This window comes from Podarcis vaucheri (genome assembly GCF_965113315.1).
Source record: "Podarcis vaucheri genome assembly, chromosome: 8".
Lineage (NCBI taxonomy): Eukaryota > Metazoa > Chordata > Lepidosauria > Squamata > Lacertidae > Podarcis > Podarcis vaucheri.
In genome coordinates, this window is record NC_138766.1 from 9,349,121 (window position 1) to 9,370,227 (window position 21,107).

Below are 21,107 nucleotides of genomic sequence, written 5' to 3' on the forward strand. Positions count from 1 at the left end.
TGCATTTGGATCTGAAAGAAGAGCTAAATTAAACCAGTGCAGGAGGAGGTTGTGTGAACGGCCCTGAGACCTTCAGGTATAGGGCGGTATATATGGTAAATTCAATCAATCAATCAATCAATCAATCAGTCAGTCAGTCTTCCTTCTAAGTCTCTCCAATGTTTAGCAAAGGTGAAACAAGCGTCCATCAGCCAACAAGGCTTGTTCTTCAGGTTCTTGTTGTTGACACACATTTACTAATGGGAGATGTGGATCTTTCCTGATGGATAAACTCTGCCTTAGAAAACCACTGCTGACAGACAAGGCCATCACATGGTGGTGGTAAGTTCTGATCTACTAGAAACCCCCTCCAGGTCAACATGTGGCTCAAAAATTCCACAGCTCAGCGGTAGAACATTTACCTTGAATGTGGAAGGCCCCAATTTCTAATCCATGTTGTCTTCAGATAAGAGCTGGGGAAATTATCTTATTTGGAAACTTAGAGAGCTACTACCAGACTGAGTAGACAATATTGAGTTAGATTGAGCAATGGTCTGATGAGGTCTAAGGCAGCATCCTGTGGTCATCATTTTCATAGTTTTTAAAAGAAAGATTTCATGACCACGGCCCCGTAAAAATAAACATTCAATATATATAGAAACACAAAACCAGAGCCAATGTGTACAAAATAATTTATTACAGCATTACATCAGTTGGCATTATTTTACAGTGAATTTTTCATTCAACTATTGATTCTAAACAGATGTCAGAAGAGACTGTCTTCAAGGTAACTGTCTGTCTTGATAAAACTTCCCTTCTTGGATTTTGCATAGGGCCTAAGTAATATTACTTAAATATTTACATTAACCATAAAAAGGAAAATAAACTGGTTCGATTATTTTTCAGAAAATGGATTTTCTGTACAAGCCAGGGTGTATTTTAAGTTTGGACAGCAGTTTATATAAAGTTGTCATGAATAGCCATTGATGCCATGAAGTAAAACATTTAAGATGGTTGACTTAGAACTTTGATATGTTGTAGACATAATCCATTTGGATTAATGCACCAAAATACAAAGAAAAATATCAACTGTGATTTGTAGACAAACTAATTGTGCTCATTTAAATTTGTTAAAGTAAATATTAACCACTAATTGCTTTATAGCACTTAAATCAATACTTCAGCAAAAACTGAAGTTCACTTCTTGTGAGTTTTAACAGAGCTCAACATCATATTTAAACATAACTTATTATCTGGGATTGGCCACATTCTATGTTGTCGTACCCTTGCCCCCCCAAAAAAGTGGAATAATATTTCAAAATTTGTAAGTGGTGAAGAAACAAGTATCTAAACAGTAATAGCGGGTATTCAATAGTTCAAAAATATTTAATAAACAATTCAAACTAATAGTTACGAGAAAAAGGAGGTTATAGCTTTTTTTTAAAAAAAGCATACCAATTTAAAAACACAAATAAGCTCTCCGAATTAAGCACAGTTTCCATAAAATGCTTTAAATAAACAGAAAATTGCCCTCACCCATAATTAGGATTTGTGCTTTGAAAGAAACAAATAAAAAAGCTGAAAACAATGGACAAGTATGATAACCCTTTTAACTTGCCAAGTTTGCTAATCCAATAGGTTTTATAAGAAGTGGCTGTACTTATTTGAGTATGTAACAGCATTCATGTGAATGGTCAATCTCTTGTGTCCATGATTTTGGATAAAAAGATCCATAACTGTACAAATATAAACATAACCAGTATTATGCAGAGATAGATGTCTACATAAATATCAGCAGCTCCTGTTGAGAGAAATGAGCTCATAGCACAGGACATTTTCATTCAACTGCCTGCTTGAATTTTTCCAATGTGTTTGGAAGTAGAAACCCTGAACTATGTTCAACCAGTCTGGAAGAGAGCACAATCCCATTCATTGCTCGGCTTTAAATTTCATTGGACAGCACATTGTGATGAATGGCTGTATGATTGATCGATGCAAAGCTACCATCATCTTCCTTCGTGGGAGAGACAAATGCAGACGCTAAAGGAAAGAGTTTGTGGCAGGCCAGCCGATACTCATCACTCTGGGTGGGGCTGACTCCAAAGCTGCCATCAAGTAAGGATTCCAAAACTGTTGTTAAAGTCTGAAGATAGAAAAAAGGATTATTTTTAAGTTGGGGTGTCTTCCACAAAATAACCCCAACAGAAACACCCCTCCCTATTAGCTCCTCTCGCAAGTGTAGGGCTGCTGCTGCGATCTTTTTTCTTTTCCACTGGAAGTCAAAATACTGTTTTCTTCCATGTGTTATCCTCTAATAGGTAAGGTAAAGGATCCCTGGACAGTTAAGTCCAGTCAAAGGAGACTATGGGGTTGCAGTGCTCATCTCGCTTTCAGGCTGAAGGAGCCGGTGTTTGTCCACAGACAGCTTTCCAGGTAACGTGGCCAGCAGGACTAAACCGCTTCTGGTGCAACGGGACACCGTGACGGAAACCAGAGCGCACGGAAACGCTGTTTACCTTCCCGTTTATCCTCTAATACAGGAGTGGGTAAGCTTCAGCTGAACTGCAACTCCCATAAGCACTAGCAAGCATGGCCAATGATCAGGGGTGATGGGAGTTGCAGTACAACATAAGAAGAGCTAAAGCAGTGGTCAGCAAAGTTTTTTAGCAGGGGCCTGGTCCACTGTCCCTCAGACCTTGTGGGGGGCCGGACTAAATTTTTTTGGGGGAAATGAACGAATTCCTATGCCCCACAAATAACCCAGAGATGCATTTTAAATAAGAGGACACATTCTACTCATGTAAAAACACGCTGATTCCCGGACCGTCCGCGGGCCAGATTGAGAAGGCGATTGGGCTGGATCCGGCCCCTGGGCCATAGTTTGCCTACCCATGGGCTAAAGGTTCCCCACACCTGCTCATGCACATGTCACCTCATGCACTATTCACAACAGCATACTATCTAGAAACTTCAGTTTCACAATCGTAATAATGAATTACCTTCACATTTTTGTCTGTCATCGTTTCATCTAGTTTAGTCGCAATGCCAATAGCTTTCTCTTGTCTTGAGTTGTCCAGGAAATACATCATCTTTGCACCTGAAAATGAAGTGGCATAGATTTATGAACAGGGAAACCATTCAAAGGGAGAACTTAAGGATATGTTTTGCTTCAGTTTTCACTAACACTAAACATGCATTGTGCACATTGTAAAAAAACAAAAAACAAACTTGAAATCATAGCAAGGCAACAAGGACTGTCAAATCAGCAAGTTACAACAAAGCAAAGTCCACCATACTGGATTCAAATAAGCTCAAGAAAGTAAATTCACCCATACAGTGGTACCTCAGGTTAAGTACTTAATTCGTTCCGGAGGTCCGTACTTAACCTGAAACTGTTCTTAACCTGAAGCACCACTTTAGCTAATGGGGCCTCCTGCTGCCGCCGCGCTGCCAGGGCACAATTTCTGTTCTCATCCTGAAGCAAAGTTCTTAACCTGAAACACTATTTCTGGGTTAGCGGAGTCTGTAAGCTGAAGCGTATGTAACCTGAAGCGTATGTAACCCGAGGTACCACTGCACTGTCATCAAAGGCCACCCCATTTTATATCAATAGGTCCAGCCTAAGCTGCAGTAGGGCCAGAGAGAAGCCAGCAAAATATGACCTCAATTATTCTGAGGTTCTGGGAGGGGAAAAAACCTTACTTCACTCAGAACCGGGTATTTGACTTCAAATTCTCACTGCAACCATTACACGTTGAACTCCAATAAGTCTAAATTAAAGGCGAACCATGACACAAAATCTGAATAGATTTTTTATTTGCCACAGGTACTAAAGCAATTAATGAAGACAAGAGAAAATTAAGTTCAATTATCCACAGTTACCTCATTAAAGTAATTAAAGTAATTTAGCTTTGTAATTTGGCTGTGTATTTAACAATAAACATGACTTTTAAAGGGCAGCAAATGTAGCAAGATCCATGCTAACGACCTGAAATTGTGAGTTACAGTTCGGAAGCCACTAAGAATAGACACCACACAAAAGAAAAAGATAATAGAGTAAGAAAACCCCATGGGAAAGACCTGATGAAGTAATGGGGGAAGGTATTCTAATAATAGAAGACAATGGGGACGACAGAGATGGAAATCCTCAGCCCATAAAGACTGGTGGTAGACTAAACACATATATAAAACTGCAAAATGATGAAGACAACAGTTAGCAATGTTTTTTTTCAAGTTCTCAGTCTTCATTTAGGCCAGGCATGGCCAAACTTGGCCCTCCAGATGTTTTGGGACTACGATTCCCATCATCCCTGACAACTGGTCCTGTTAGCGAGGGATGATGGGAGTTCTAGTCCCAAAACATCTGGAGGGCCAAGTTTGGCCCTGTCTGATTTAGACTTTCCTTCCTTCTGAACTTGGAAGTGATAATGCTAGGAATCATCTAATGAAACTGACCAGCAGCACATTCCGGACGGTGGAAGGGCTGCTTCACCCAAGTTATGGAGTTCATTGCCACCAGCTGGAGTGTTTGCCAAATTCTCCAATTCATGGAGAAGAAATGTACCATGGCTATGAGTCATACTGATTACATGGGACCTCGATGTTCAGAGGTACTCCGCCTCTGAATACTAATGGATGTGGAGCAACAGCAGACGAGAGATACCCCCTCCACCGTCCTGCGAAAACCCCTTAATCCCAATTTTATTTTATTCTTTGGTAGATTTGCAGAAAGAAAAACACAAACCAATACATAAATTTTAGAAAGGGGCAAGATTAGACACGGACACACAAAGCATTGTTTTTAAAATTCAAGACTCCTTCCTTTCCGTGAAATCTCGCGAGAGGAGCACTCTTTTCCTTTATCTCCTTGGAGCCGCCAAGATGCCTTCAAGGCTGAGGAAGACCAGGAAACTGTGAGGTCACGTCAGCCATGGCCATGGTCGTATTGGTAAGCATAGAAAGCATCTTGGAGGATGTGGTAATGCTCGAGGTCTGCACCACCACAATAATTAACTTTGATAGATACCATCCTGGTTATTTTGGAAAGGATTCCCACTTGAAGAAAAACCAGCACTTCTGTCCCACAGTCAACCTGGAAAAACTGTGGGCGCTTGTTAGTGAGCAAACAAGGCTCAAGTATGCCAAAAATCCAGCCGGATTATCACCTGTAATTGATGCTGTGCGCTCAGGTTATTATACAGTCCTGGGCAAGGGGAAACTGCCCAAGCAGCCTGTAGTTGCAAAAGCAAAGTTCTTCAGCAGAAAAGCAGAGGAAAAAATAAAAGAAGTTGGTGGAGGTTGTGTGCTAGTTAGCATACGGACTTCTCTGTGTGCTCAGATTTAAATAAACATCGTTTCAGCTTAAAAAAGAAAAACCAAGACTCCTTGCACTCTGTCCCGCTTCCCCTTTCTTCCTGCCCAGGGCAGCCCTGCCCTCTGTCTGCGCCTCAGAGCCAATGTGTCACACCAGGCTGGGTGAGCCTCCACAGCCCCTCCTCCTTGCCTGCTCTCCAGCAGCCACTTTGAGCAGCCCAAGGGATGAGGCTAGCACCAGCAACCAGAGAGAGGCAACGGGATGCTCCCTTGCAGCGTCACAGCTCAGGCCAAGCACCACCTCTTCCTCCCAAAGCTTGGCGGCAGCAGCATAGGCAGAGGACAGGGACATTCCGGGATCAAATAAAAAACCCGGAATGGCTTTCGTAATTCCGGCACTGTCCCTGGAAAATAGGGACCCTTGGAGGGTATGGAGTGAATAAACCAGGAAGTCTGTAATGAGCCAGAGCATCTTGTTTTATCTGAACGATTGTCACCAGCTTTAGAAGACAGAGGACCTTAAAGAACTTGAATTCATGGTCACTGACCAACTTCAGGCTGCCTTCAAACCTTCTTAGGAGCCTCCTAGAGGTTTATGGTTGTCAGGGGCAGAGTCCTGGGCAAGATGGACCTTTGGTCTGTGGAGCAGGGCTCTTCTCCTGAACCTGCTTCAAGGCCTACCATAAAACACAGGCTTAGCATAATGTCATCCTTTAAAACACAAATAAACCAACCTGACAGCAGATGCCGTATGGAGGTAGAATTGCGTCTGAGAAATTCTTCATTGAAACTTTCCAAATCTTTACTAATAAAAATCTTCTGCATTTCTTGGGTTAGGACTTTGTTCACAATTTCTGGCAAATTACTATGATCAGACACTAAAAAAGTAAAAAAAACAAAGCACATAGTTGTTACCATCTGACAAGACTGTACCTCCGTGTTCCAAGCACAGTTTTATAGCATGCAAACAGCAGATTTATCTTATACTTACCACATTTGGAGAATTTAATTAAACATTCATGTAGCCACGGGTTATTACTGTCAATAGCAAAAGCTCTTTTAACCGACTGCAACATTAAGAGAAACTTTCCTGCATAAATACAAGAATAAAGAACTAGTTTTTATGATGTTATTTACATTTGAATAATCTGTTTGTATTGCTGTGCTACAACCATTCTGCACACATACGCTCACTCATGTGTCACATGCAAAATAAAGGAGACCTCGTATTATTTATATATGCACCTGACAGCTTATGAACAAGGCAAGGCCAGGTCCCTGCCCTATGGGGCTGCCAGGAGCTGAAGTCAAATGTGGGTCAGCAATAAAAAAATACAGTGTCAGAGAAGTTAACTCTTTATTCAGAGAAGCCCCAAAAGCACAGGCCTAGTGGTCCGAGCAACTCTTCCGAGCAAGAAGGTCTTGTCCGAATGAGGCAGTTGCGAAGACTGAAGGTCCCACTGGTCTCCAAGGCCTTTCCTAAGCAGTCATAGACTGTCTCTGAGCACAACCAACCTCTGTTCTGCTCTTCATTTCTATGCGTGTTCTAGATGACCAGGGGGAGAGAAGTGGTTGCAGCAGGACGGGGAGACTCCCTGGCTTCTTCAGGAACCTGTCTCCCCTCTGCCTCTTGACCATCTTCTCCAGCCTCTGCTTCAGCCTCAGAGTCTGAACTGTTCTCTGCCACTGCTTCTTCCTGCTCACTAAACCCTGTTACTACTTCTTCTTCTGACACCACCTCCTCCCAAATCTGCTCCTTCTCCCTTTCATTGCCATTCCTTCACCAGTCACCTGGCTCCTCTGCACCCAGCCAGCCCATGACATGGGCTTACAACCAAGAAATAGGCCTAAGGCAGACAACAGAGAAGGGGCAGGTGAATGGAGGCAGGGGTAGACGGGCTGAATGTGAAGTTTTTTAAGTCATAGAAGGTTATGAGAATGATGACAGTGTAGCAAAAGCATCACAGAAAAGGTGAGGAGGAGGATTTGAATGAAGTAGGGGAGATGGTTGATGGGGAGGAAGTTTCAGGCGTAAGTGGCAGGAAAAAAGAAATGGTGTTGTTTGAGGTGGAAGGAGACCTTTGGACACCCGAGGATTGTGGAGCTGGACCAATGAAACCAAAATACAGGAATATGTTGGTATATAAAAATGGAGAGACAAGGGGGTGGGGGGAGAGGGAGGTCTTGATAAGAAGCTTGCGCAGAAACTGGGAGCAAAAAGGGTGCCAGGGCAGGGATTTAAGGACAGGCATTATGTGCAGAGAGCAATAAGAAAACTGAATAATTTGAGCAGCAGTGCCGGACAGTTGTGACCAAGGTGAGACAATGGGAAACCCAGTAAGTCAAGCCCAGAGATGACTAGTGTTTTTGCAGACAGGTAACCTGAAAACTACGTAATAATGGATAAATCAACACATGTAACTATTACAAAATCATCCTGTTATTTCACAATCCTGTTTCACAATTACATATACTTTACCTTTCCTTAAATAAATGTCAAATGCTAAAAGATGTGTGTCTATGTTATCAGCCGCAAGATTCTTAAGTGGTATAAGGAACTTAATAGCTTCCTCTAATGGATTGCCAACCTGCCAAAAGAAATTCAAGTTAGTCATAAACTGAAGTCATACCAAAAAAGTCTCTAAAGATCAAGCTTGCAATAATCGTACTGATATATTTTTGCACACAATGCATTTAATAGTGTTTATCATAGTTACCCGCCCTTCTAAAAGACAGCTAGTCAACAAAACAGGTTGAGCTGTATAAATACTTAAGAAGGAGCTTGGCATCTTCGACGTAACTTTGAGCCATCCCAACAACTACAATATAATGGTACTTTAGGAATTACAAAATGCCCAACAGCTTTTCATTTTCTCCCCGGGATCCACCCTATAGAGGGAAACTGAAAGCAAGTTTCAGGTTAACAGGCTCCCTGCTCTGTCATCATCACTGGGCAGAAAACTTAATGCCCTACCGAAATAACCCCATTGTTATTCAGACAGGGGATTTCCCAATGTGACTGTTCACTTCTCCTGTAGCAAGGAAGATGGGACAAAGTTGAGGGAACAAATGTAGGACCATAAGGCCTACTCTTGAGAACAACACTCAATAGATGAAACACAGGAAGGAATTAAAAGCAACTCTGCTGAACAAACATAATGATGCCAAGAAAGGTTTGGAACAGGAGCCCAGTGGAAGAGAATTATGTGAGCAAAACCAAGTTTCACAGAACTCTTAAAAGTTCAGAAGCAAAGCAGCCAAATGCTTGCTTTGATCTTGATGCCCCTGTTCCAGCATGTACAATGTGTCTGTCATCTGATCAGTCATGTACATCCCCCAGAATGTGCTTGATCAGTTGGCACATTCGAGACAAAGCGGCACATGTGAATCCAAGATTGTGAACATCATATGTGCGGTCTACATGCCAGGCCAGTGAGTTAACTGACCCCAACCTTCCTGTAAATATTTTGGTTTGATATGGCACAGTGAAGAAGGTTTTGAATATGCGATGATTAACAAATATAGAAAAGGAGAAACAAATCTACCCTTTCCAGTTTTTCAGGAACTAATTCTTCCTTGGGACCACTGGTTTCTTCCTCTTCCTCCTCTCGCTTCTTCTTTTGGTTCTTCTGCTGCCTCTCTCGCTCTGCATGCTTTCTCTCCTCTTCCAGTTTAGCTTTCTTCTGTGCTCGTCTTTGCTTACTAAGCATTTTCTTAAGTTCTTTGGCCGAAAGGTTTACTACAAGTAATAGGAGATTTACAAACCATACGAAATGCTGGGTTTATTAAAAAATATAGTGTCATATTTAAATATCACTTCATTAAATGCCTGTACAATACGAAAACACAAAATAAACAAATAAAAGAAGTAACTCTTAATTTATTGTTTAAATAAACCTTCAGGATTCTTAAAAGCTAGCTATAAGCACTCCAGTACACACTATGCGCTTCAGGTTCAGAAACTTTTTGGCAAGGTCCCTCATCAAAATTTCTCAAGAAAACGTAGCAATTTTGGGATAAGAGGTAGATATGTTATCGTTAAAAGATAGGAAGCAGACTGTAGGAATAAATTGCAATTTGCACAATGGAGAAAAGTGTGAACTCCAATAAATTTATATAGGTCTCAGCCTGTGTATGCACAGAAGCATCAGTGAGTTAAGAGAACTATATTTTCTGACAGGGAAGTAAACAGAAGCATCATACGTGAACGCTTTTGCTGCTTGAAGCAACAACAGATTTTCCTTTCTGCAGTGATCTAAATGACACGTGGTTCTGTGAACACCAGAGGAAAGCGTTTTGTTGTAGAACATTTCAGTTAACGGCTAAAAGTTCTACCATTACCTTTCCTTCAACTGCACAACTCTCCTGCCGGGAGAGGCTGCGTGGAGCTAAAGAAGCCATAGCCCCATGCAGCCTCTCCCTGCCGGAGGGGTTGCGCACAGCTATGGAACAAGCCAAGGCAGCGAGCAGGATGGATCCTGCTGGCTGCTTTGGCTTCCTCTTTAGCCCCGCGCAATCTCTCCCTGCCGTCAGAGGCTGCGTGGAGCTAAAGAAACCATAGCCCCGTGCAGCCTCTCCCTGCCGGAGGGGTTGCGCGCAGCTATGGCACAAGCCTGCATTCGTTCCATAGGACACACACACATTTCCCCTCAATTTTTGTAGGGGAAAAACTGCGTCCAATGGAGCGAAAAATACGGTAATATGCAGTTGAAAACGTTGACAATAGGCCCCATGGAGGGGATGGGGGGGAAATATTGAGATTCAGAGAAATCTCTCTGTATGGATATGTATTTGGTTTTGTTATAAATTTATATTTGTAAAATCAAATAAAAACCATTTCAAAAAAACAACCCTAAAATGAAGATTTTCAACCATCTAAATTCTGTGCTGGATCAGGGTCCATCAACTTGGTGCCTGCAGCAGCCAACAGAACAGATTTAGGTGTGTTCAACGGTTGTGATGTATGCATGGCAATCAGTTTTCCCAGTTTTCAAATGTGTATGTGGGCACAAAAAGGCTGGCAATCCCTGTTTTAAATTCTTAATACTGCACTGATCATTTAAGCTATTTTTATATCCAGCTCAGCAGATGATTCTCCCCAGCACTGTATAAAATAAGTTTCCTTTACATATACCACCACATTTTCAGCAGTGAACACTTCCGTACAAAGCTTTTTATACTCACACTATCTTAATTATTGCTTCAATACCTGAATTTACTTCTTGTTCTTTGCTTTCATTGGCTAGCGGATTATCATATAGCTTCAGGTAGATTTCAATTGCTGAGCGAGCCGCCTTGAAGTAGAAGGCATGTTGCCTGAGAATGTCTTCCAACCTCAAGAGGTCCACGTAAGCACGGAGTGTCATCTTTCTCATGCAGTAGGTGTGGAAGTCAAACTGATCATCTGTTATCTCAAAAAAGTGCTTAAAAAGAAAAGAGGACACTATTTTTTATGATGCAGTTTACTAGATGGAGAAATAAGGCCGCTTCCTAGGTGTGCTTACAGCTTTTTCGAACTAAGTGTTTCGGCAACTTTAAAGCAGGTGGCAAGTTAACAAAGCTCATGTTGCTTATGAGAAGCGGTAGTCAGGAAAAAGCAATCTGTTTACCTACTTACCCTCTCCACTTCATGGCACTTTTTCAAGGCATCTCCATATTTCCCTAGTCTCTGAAAAGCTAAAGCGCATTCTGTTTGGAACCACATGCACTGCATTTCATTCAGATTCTCCATGGCAGAAGTTCCTTCCTGAAATAAATAAAAAAGTATTGTGTGGGATCAACAGTCGTTTAAATTTATATGTATATGTGTGAGATCTATCTATCTGTCTATCCATCCACACACACACACACAGCCCTATGATATCCTATAAGAATGCTTTAACAATAAATAACTGATATGATTCTTTGGATAATAATAATAATAATTAATAATAATTTATTATTTATACCCCGCCCATCTGGCTGAGTTTCCCCAGCCACTCTGGGCGGCTTCCAATCAAGTGTTAAAAACAATACAGCATTAAATATTAAAAACTTCCCTACATTAAAAACAGGGCTGCCTTCAGATGTCTTTTAAAAAGAAGATAATTATTGATTTCTGGACTTTTCAATTATTGAGTGCAGGGATAGCAAATGTGGCGCTTTCAGATGTTGCAGAACCAAGCCACTGCCACAGCCCTGACCACCACAATCCATGGTCAGGCAGCGGGTGATAGTTGTTGTTCTCCAACAATACGTGAAGGGCATCATATTGGCTACCCCCACTCTTATAAAGTATCCTATACTTTTCCCTTTTCCAAATGCTTTACCTAATGCATACTTTTTCTATTCAGCTAAGGGGAAAGTCTGTGAGAAGGGCAATATTTCATTCATACAGAAACGAGAATGTGGGCACTTTCACTGTAAGAGAGGCAGAGATAAGGGAGGTGTTCTCAAAAAGACCAGACAATATTTCTCATGTAGTAGCAAACACTGTGTGCCAAATGCTATAAATGTGGTCTTGTTTAATTAATGACTGACAGCTCAAGAAGGCAGGGAATTTTAATAGTGAAGACAGGAGGTGCAACACTAAGAGGGTAATCCTATACATAGCTACTCAAAAGTAAGTCCTATTCATGTCCATGAGGCTTACTCCTAGGTAAGAGGGTAAAGGACTGAGGTCCAAGAAAAGCAAATCTCAACAACTCCTTTCCCTCTGGGGTCATCAAGGCAACCACTCAATACCGTACTGGCAATGTGACTGTATATTATATTATATTGTATTATATTATAGTTTTTCATTCATTCATTCCCCGCCCATCTGGCTGGGCTTCCCAGTCAAAATGAACGGAGACCTTACAAAAGGTCAAATGCCAATGGAAAATTTGGCAGTGTGAAGAACTGCCTGAATGGGAAGACATTTCAAAGATTTTTACAATGCAATCTTGCACATACAGTTCCAATAGCCAGTCCCACTGAGTTAAACTGGGCTTATTCCAAGGTAAATGGGTACAGGATTGTAGCCTGCAGTCTATTTAATAATTTACGAAATTTAAACGTAGTCTTCAGTAGTAACGATGCCTGTATTTCTTTCACCACCAAGTTAGCCTATGCATCTTAATGAAAAATGTTGACTTTTAGTTGGCTAGTCTATGGACATGGAATTTGCTCCCACTAAAACTTCCAGCCTCCTCATGAGTAATTCATTTACTGTGACAGGGTTACTCATGATGAAGCTGTTTCATACTGCAGTGAAATAGCTAAAATATATTTAAAGATTACAGGGGGAAAATAGAACTATTCTGTTCCTGGAAATTCATCAGTACTATTATCTTGGCTCAATTAGAAGTTAGGTAAATTTTTCCTGCATCATACAATTCTGCTACCAATGACTTATAATAATAATAAAATTAAAAAAATCTGAAACTGACAGAGGAAATTTTCAAAACAAATACGCAACCAACCTCTATTTAAAATATATCTCCTACCCGTGTGAACTTGGAACACATCTCTTCTGCATCCTTCACCATATTTGCTCTCAGCATATACTTTGCACATTTGGAGTTGATGAATCTATCGGCTGTATCCAACGACTGCGCCTCATCCATCCATTTGGCAGCCTCCTTTAGGTTGCCTACATGCTATTGAGGGAAAGGGAAGAGTTTTATACTTAATTTTCAATGTCAGTAACAGGCATATTGTGTAAACTCTGAGAACTGTAATGTGCACGTGCGTCTCCCCTTTCCGAAACATTTTGCATGCACAAATCACAGCCAATCTTATTATGCTTCGCTGTGTGAAACGTAGCTCTGAAGATATTGATCCGATGAAAACTAAAAAAATAAGTTAACAACAAAGGATCATGTTCAGACTTCAGTGCCTATGTCAAGCTTCACAGGTCTGGCAAAATTATGTTAGCATTAAATATCCGAGTATGGAAGAAGCACAGAACCTTTACTAACTTTGAGAGAGAGCTGCTCACATTTTACACTGAAAACAAAAACCATTTCCATAGTCCAAGCCCACTATTTGCTTCCACAAAAAGACGATGATCACAAACATTTCATATGAACAATTTATTATGAATTACTTTTGATTGTCCCTTTTCTGACTGCTGCAAGAGGCCATGGACAAAAGAGCGAACACAAAGGCCTTGGTCATGTACATGTACATATAGATCCAACCGCAGCATGCTATCCAAGATCTAGGGTCTAGTATACCAATAATTTGTGGGTAGGGTGCAGTAGGTAGACAGCATTGGAACACATATTACAGCTAGAGGTGGAAAAAGCCACTTTGATTGATAAGAAATACAGGGACAAGTGGATACATGTACAGGCCACACAGAAATTCACTGAGTGATATTCAGCTAAGAGTAAACTTGGTGAAATCGTGTTCATTAATTTCAAGTTTTACTCTGGGTAAAATTTAGCTGATTCTACAGAGATGGAGAAGGAAAGGGAAACAGAGGTGGAAAGAACTGCCATTGCTGCATAAGGAGAGGGAAGGGTGCTTGGGATTCAGCGGGGCATAATGGAGGCTTGGAATGGGCACAACAGGGCAAGTTCAAAATGCCGATGCTGTGGGACTAGGCCTCAAGAGGAAGCCAGAAGAGTGAGAGAGGGAGAGATTGAAATTGAAATGCTAAAATTTACCTGTTCCAGAAAGGGAGAAGTAGTAGCTTTCTTTTGGGCTTACATGGTAAAAAGGTAAAGGGACCCCTGACCATTAGGTCCAGTCGTGACCAACTCTGGGGTTGCGGCGCTCATCTCGCTTTATTGGCCGAGGGAGCCGGCGTACAGCTTCCGGGTCATGTGGCCAGCATGACTAAGCCGCTTCTGGCGAACCAGAGCAGCGCACGGAAACGCCGTTTACCTTCCCGCCAGAGTGGTACCTATTTATCCACTTGCACTTTGACATGCTTTCGAACTGCTAGGTTGGCAGGAGCAGGGACCAAGCAACAGGAGCTCACCCCGTCACGGGGATTCGAACCGCTGACCTTCTGATCGGCAAGTCCTAGGCTCTGTGGTTTAACCCACAGCTCCACCCGCGTCCCTTGGGCTTACATGGTACCTGAGAGTTTAAGATAGGACTGGCTATTAGGGTTCTTGGGGAACCTTGGTTCTGATTATGAGTGGCTAGGAAGGTCGTTCTCCTACAAAAGCAGACTGAAAGCTGGGTTCTGCCCAAGCAAAACTCTTTCGGCGTTTTTAATTCTATGCTTGTGATTTCTAGATGTTTTGGTTTTGCACTTAACATTACTTTAGCTGCTTCATTGAAAACATTGTGCATTGTTTTCCTTTGATCTGGTAAGAGTGGTTCTGTTCTTATCTCAACATAAAATGTCTATCAGCTCCTATGAAAAGGATATACATTGATTACATATTCCATTTTTGATGCATTTATGACAATATTACCTTATAAATTTTTGCTTTCAGATAGAACAACTCTATTAGTGTTGGCGTACTTGCAACGGCAGAATTAATGTAATCCAAGGCCACGGAAAACTGACCCAGTTTGTCAAAGTGCTGTGCAAGGAAATAGCGAACCCAAAGCAGAGTTGTCGGTGGCTCTTGATCGCCGTTTTCTGCAATGATACATACGTGTCAGCAAATTTGGCAAGAAATTAAAATGCTTACTTATTATTACGTCTGTTTGGAGGTCTACCAGCACAGCTAAAATAAGGATTAAAAGCTGCTTTTTAGCTACAGTTCGTGAATAATGAAACCTACCATATGGACTGAACAAGTCGCAGGTTTTCAAAGAAGCTTCGTAACCAGTAGCAAGCTCTTGGATCGTAGAAACCTATGAAAACATAGTTGCCAAGTTTATTTTAACTTGATATTTTCTTTAAATCACATTGCATTCAGTTTGATATATTATCCAGATACAGCTAATCATGCCAAATGAACAGTGCTAATATTTCTAACTAACTTAAAACAATACTAAAATCTGCATAATACATGATGTTTTGCAAAACAAATAATCCGCACCTAGTTTATTCCCAGAGCAAAATCGGAACATGTAAAAGCTAGTGGCATCAAACCACTGATCTAATGGTCTACTCAGAGTATAACCAACACTGGATATTACCCGTTATATCCAAAGCGGTGAGGATCCCTTTCCTTTCTCTTTACAATAAAGGTTAAATGGTTGCCTATTTTCCCCCCATTGTTTTTAAAACTGTTAACTACTTTTGCAGACTAGTTCAACCCAATTAGTTTCTACTTTTGCTATCAGAGCAGGAAATAGATCGGGTTTCTGTGAGAACATGGGTGAAGCTACATAAGAATAAACTGCTGGATCCCATCAGCGGGCTGGCCTGGTTCACAAATAACAAATAAATCCATGGTCTGTTTAGCCATTCTAATTCAGAAGATTAACCATTGTTTGTTTTCTGGCAACAAGCTACAATGTGAAGCCATGGATACACAGAATCATAGAACGGTAGAGTTGGAAGGGACTGCGATTGTTGATGGATTATTTTAACCATGGCTTGGTGTTTCATCAGAGACCAGCATCTCCGCTTAACCATAGTTTGTCTGCCCCAGACTCTTCCAAAGCAACAGAGATATAAAAACAAACCAAGCTTCAGAGAAACAAGATATGATTTGTCTGTGAGATGACTTGTGGCTTATTGAACAACACATGGTTAAAGCAACCATGGCTTGGGGTTATATACTAAAGCAACCTCCATCTAGCCCAGCATTATGCATACCCCAATTGCTAACCAGAGACTTCTGAGAAATCCATAGCTTAATGGCCCATTTCGTGTTTGAATTTATACAGATCCAGCGGGATGAGCAACCAAGTGTTGAAGAGTGGAATGCTTCTGTTTGGGGTCTCTAATAGCCAGCAAGCCAGCCCTCTTCCAGAACACTTCATTTCCCCCTCCCAGTTTTCTGTTCTCTCCCCTCACCTGGAAACAGACACTTAAAAGAGTGCTCACTCCCCACTGGAATGTTTTTGGTCACCCACTCCTTAGGGTTACTTTTTTAATTAAAGTTTTATTTTCAGATTTCTACAAACATCGGGTCTCCCCTGAACCTGCTGACACCTCCCCCTGGAGTGTGGACAACGCCATTCTGGCAACATAAGGATCAGCACACGATTAGTATATTGGATAATGTGAGTGTTCATTTTCAGTGATGAAGCTAATCATCACAGAATGCCCATAACCATTCCAATTGCTGTGTTGAAAGTCTGCCTTACACCATCTCAGAAATTCACCTGACGGGGTGAGGGTCTGCTCATTTCAAAGTATCCGCATTTCAGATTCTTCCTGTCACTGCAAAGCTTAACACGTTAAGTGGAGAAGAGTCTAACGTGTTTTTGCGGTTTGGATTCAGCAAGCACAGTTTGGTGTAAGTGAACCTCCACACAAGAAATCTCGTGGACAAGTGCACCACCCTGGTATCTGCAAGACTCATGAATGAAAGAGAAGCCTCCACAGAAACAGAGAGAGGTTGGTCACAAAGACATGGGATAGCATAGCACAGCCCTACTGAATCAAACTAAAAGGTCTTCCCTGCTGTGCTAGGGAAAACCTCACACTCTATCCAAACGCATGCATTTAATTCTGCTGGTGTGCGATGTGCTAAAGGGTCCACCTGCCATGAAGCAAGGGGGGAACGTGGCTCATTTTGCATTCTGATTTGATATAAATAAGTAGCCAAGCCCTTTCTCCATAGGTCCCTACATAATATGTCTCCTCATTCTCATTCTCTCTCTCTCTCTCTCTCTCTCTCTCTCACACACACACACACACAGGAGAAAAATACCATAACTCATTTCACTGAGGATTGTGCATCCTTGCTAAGGGTACGCTCAATGAAACACTCAAAAGAGCTCTGATAAGCTTGTTTTTGCTTTGCTTTTTAGAACATGATCCTCTTTTCTGCTTCAACAGCCTATGCGGTTAATCTAGTGCTCAAGGGGTGAAATGGAGATTGACAACTGAAGACTGAATCAATCATTGTTAACAGAATCAGAGATCACAGGTTTATCTTTTCGAGGTATGTCCCTTGTTATCTCTAACAAATGAGACAGACCCCCTGAAAAATACAGTGACACAGTGAACAGCTCAAGATCAAGAAGATGCGCTGGAAACAACCTGAATTTTTGTTTGTGGATGATAACTTATCCCATAACAGTCACCTCTGATTCCTTGATTATGTAAACAAGTTCTTGCGGGACTCCATTAATTTCATATCACTTGCGCAGGAGCTGTGACTCAAGTAAAGCCCCGTTCACAAGTGCACTTAGCATGATATAATCCTCTGCTGCAGGGAAGCACATGGGAATATTGTAACCACAGGGGAAAGGCCCATCTTGTGACTCTAGGGCTGATAGTCTGAGCTGGCAGGACCGGGAGTGAGGATTCAAAGGAAGGCAAGTGGGAGAGGTACCAAGCAAAATTAAGCAGATGTTAAGAAAAGGAGCCACCCAAGCTGCATGCGTGGACTCCGTAAGGTGGAAAAAGTGAACTTTGGCTCCTCCTGGCCCCAGTAGCTTTTTCTCAATCTGTGAGGTTTGCCATAGAGGTCAGAGGGATGGATTCCCAAGCTAGGCCTGGCAAGGAGGAACACTGAGGAGCTCCTCCTAGCTGTTAGGGTATACACAGCTGCCAAACAGGCAAGGAAAAGTGAAACGTTACAGATCCCTGGTATGTCCCAAACAACCCCATACTCTTCTCAAGTTCTAGTTTCCCTTTCTGCAAGTCTCACTATATTCACTTCAGTTCCCGTTTTCTCGCTGTCCCTTCTTCCTCTTTGCTATTTTCTTTCCTTCTTCCTCCATCTTCATTTTCTCCATTGCTGCTTTCTTCACTCACCTCTTCCCCATTTCGTACCCTCTGTCCTATTTTTCTGCTGCTGCCTCGCCCACCCCACAGCCAACAGTTGTTTGGCCTTCACAACCCAAATGCGGCTTGTGCTGGCTGCAAAGTGAGCAACTTTGCAGACCAGCCCCCTTACTTCCACAGTAACTCTGTGTCCTGCCCAGTCTATCTGAACACACTCGTGGAAATTTCATTTTCTTTCTTTCTTTCTTTCTTTCTTTCTTTCTTTCTTTCTTTCTTTCTTTCTGCCGATTCCTCCCATTTGTGTGGCTGTGGTGCTGTTTTTGCTATAAAAACGATGATTCCTCCTGAAGACTGGAAGCAGAAGGTGGAATACAGGGTGAAATCTCACTATGCTAAAGATTCTGCCTGTGCAAACGTTTCATCCTGTCAGACAGAATGATTTTCTCCCTCTGTTCTGCCTGTGGAAGAGACTCTCTTTCTTCTGCAGCTACCACAGCTTTCCTCAGGCTCCCATTATTTCCTATCAGGCACAAAGCCAGCCTTCCTACAAGGGCAAAAGAAAAGTCTTCAGGGGGAGTCAGCCTACCTTCCTGAGTACACTTTCTGAGACTTCTGCTGTTTCTTCCAGCCAGTCATTCCCTCATGCATTATTTCCTCACAGCCTCTCCATGTTCTAAGTTACTCAAAGAGGACACATGATGTTGAGCTTCAATGGAATCAATACACCTGCAACACATTTGACGTAGACCTTGATGTTGACTTATTTTACAGTCCTCCCTTCATATTTCACTCTGAAGGAATGACTGCTAGAATTCTGAAGAGTGTTTGTGAAGCTTTTTTGCGACTGATACAATGAGCAGGATTATCAGGAAGACTCTCACAGAAAAAAGTGTTCTCGCCATGCTTGAGGTTGCAAAGCACAGCACCTGCTCTCCTATCCACTTAAATCTCCCTTTGTGTAGAGATTTCCAAAAGGGATACATGACAAATCTGAAGAAACATGAATCGCATAGGCTGTTTATGTTGGCCAGATTTAACATGTTTCCCTCGGTGGTAGTGAGAGGAAGATACTTAGCTATCCCAGAATCAGAGCGTCTCTGTAAATGCAGAAAACAGGAACCCGATACTCTAGTGCATATATTCCTTTCCTGTGATTTTGGCAGTCATGCCAGAAAACAATTATTTGAGGCCCTAAAATTGAATAGACAGATTTTTACACAACCAACTGTTCAGGACCTGCTGGCGGACAGCGATGACCAAATTACTTTAATAGCGGCTGAATTTTTAAATGCTGTCCATGAAGAGAGAATGGGTCATGATAAAGAGACTTAGTGGTTTTTAATGGTAGGTGACGTTGCTGTGTTGTATTATATTATCTATGTACATCGATTTATTTCCTGGAGTTAAGAATAGGTCTGGGATAAATTGTGTTCGCTGAGCCCGTATTTTATACAGTCTGTATATGATGTTTGTTTGTTAATGTGTGGTGTGCTATGCCTAATAAAGGATTTTGAATTTGAATTTGACAATGAGCAGGAAATCAATGCTATGCACAGCCCTCCTCCTCCAAGATGCGGCTTTCTAACTGATGCAAGGGCCAAGGAAGGGGCAGACTCATAAGACGAGGAAGCAGTATTTCAGATGCTGCAGCCCTAGGGTGATTGCAGTAACCCAACCTGGAGATGCAGACATCTCCAGTGGCACAACTTACAAAGTTGTTGAAAGACAACGGGGCTATGGGCATCCATGAGCAGGGCAGATAGACTAGCACCCATCTGCACAAACAACTACACAATGTATTTTATGTTATAAACATACTCCAGGGAACACAACCTGTTCCATTTTCTACAGGGGACCGCCATTCACAAGCGGAAAAGACTTGCAGTATGGGAATTTTCCTCCTACCTCCAATCCAAAGTGGATGGCGCTGTGGGGCTGCACCGCTTACCTGACCGACCTCTGGCCAACTTGCTGCCACATCCTGAGATGGAGAGGGGAGACATGGCAGTCAGGTCAGCACATGGTTAATGCATCACCAGCACCTGAGTGCCTCTGCCACTACACTGACCTTGCCCCTCCTCCAGGTGTGCAGCAGTAACTTATCTGGAGGGAGGTCAGGTATGTGGTGATGCCTTGTGCTCTCTACTGCTCCAAAAAGCTATGCCTGAGGGTTGGGAGATCTTGCAGGGCAGATTTCTGTGTGTGTATGAGCAAGAAAAGGGGAAATCCTACTGTGCAACTTATGTCTGTCTGCGCACTAGACACTGCTCCATGTGTAAATTATGAAATGAAAAAAGAGCCTCTGCTCTTACAGCTAAGGTTTTGCATCTATCTGGGAACAAAATTGCCACCTAAAATTCTTTGAAAACGCTTTTCACAAAACAAACATTAATCCTCTATTTTTATATCTTATTGTGTCAAGATGACAAGGCCAAACCCCACAAAATATCCATCAACTTCAACTTTCCAAACCCATCTTCGATTTAAAAGCCATCCAGCTGACTTCTTCCAAGGTCCTGATCAACTGCTGTCTATATAGAAAAATGTCCACTCAGAAAACAGGATAGCTTCCTAAAGACAGTACAATAAATCAACGGTAGCTCCTTATTTTGGCATAAATATCCTACTTTAGGAATTCCCATTCATAACAATGTGTACACACCACACAACAGGTGGCTTTCTGAGTCCCATCTTCCAAAAGAGTCAGGAAGTCATAGCTTCCCTGACTATTTAACAGCCAGCCATTTCACCTGAAGATGAAGAGTAATATTAACTAATGTTAATGTTACTGTAAGAATAACAGGAGTATTTACCTTTAAGTTGTATTTTTATACACCCACACCCACCCTGAAGTGTTTTTTTTATATACGGCTACTGAAATTGTGAAAATGTTTTTAAAATAACCTTTAAACTGTTATTGCATGACATTACCCACATATTTAAGTTAACATTAGAGATTATGTTATAGTTTATGTTAAAAGACATAATTCCACAAAGAGTTATTAAATGCATTAGACAATATTTTCTTTCCGTT

General features: G+C 41.8%; 1 protein-coding gene and 1 pseudogene across 3 annotated transcripts in view; one reads left to right on the top strand and one right to left on the bottom strand.

Annotated features, from left to right (window-relative positions):
• Positions 1-654: 654 nt before the first annotated feature.
• NAA16 (N-alpha-acetyltransferase 16, NatA auxiliary subunit) overlaps positions 655-21,107 on the bottom strand; it is a 36,749-nt gene continuing 16,296 nt past the window's right edge. Inside the window, exons 10-20 of one of the 2 annotated variants that reach the window (XM_082234294.1) lie at positions 15,003-15,075; positions 14,688-14,857; positions 12,759-12,911; positions 10,910-11,038; positions 10,502-10,715; positions 8,838-9,031; positions 7,772-7,880; positions 6,284-6,382; positions 6,027-6,170; positions 2,979-3,076; positions 655-2,122 (exon numbers count right to left, since the gene is read on the bottom strand). In XM_082234294.1, coding sequence (XP_082090420.1) covers positions 1,922-2,122; positions 2,979-3,076; positions 6,027-6,170; positions 6,284-6,382; positions 7,772-7,880; positions 8,838-9,031; positions 10,502-10,715; positions 10,910-11,038; positions 12,759-12,911; positions 14,688-14,857; positions 15,003-15,075 — 1,584 coding nt within the window. In that variant the 3' untranslated portion in view covers positions 655-1,921. Of the gene's footprint in view, positions 2,123-2,978; positions 3,077-6,026; positions 6,171-6,283; positions 6,383-7,771; positions 7,881-8,837; positions 9,032-10,501; positions 10,716-10,909; positions 11,039-12,758; positions 12,912-14,687; positions 14,858-15,002; positions 15,076-20,461; positions 20,824-21,107 lie in introns of those variants that run through there. The other variant, XM_082234295.1, reaches the window with a different exon arrangement.
• On the top strand, positions 3,083-6,019 carry LOC309538802 (large ribosomal subunit protein uL15 pseudogene; annotated as a pseudogene). Its single transcript has one exon. The product of its transcript is annotated as a large ribosomal subunit protein uL15 pseudogene (transcript).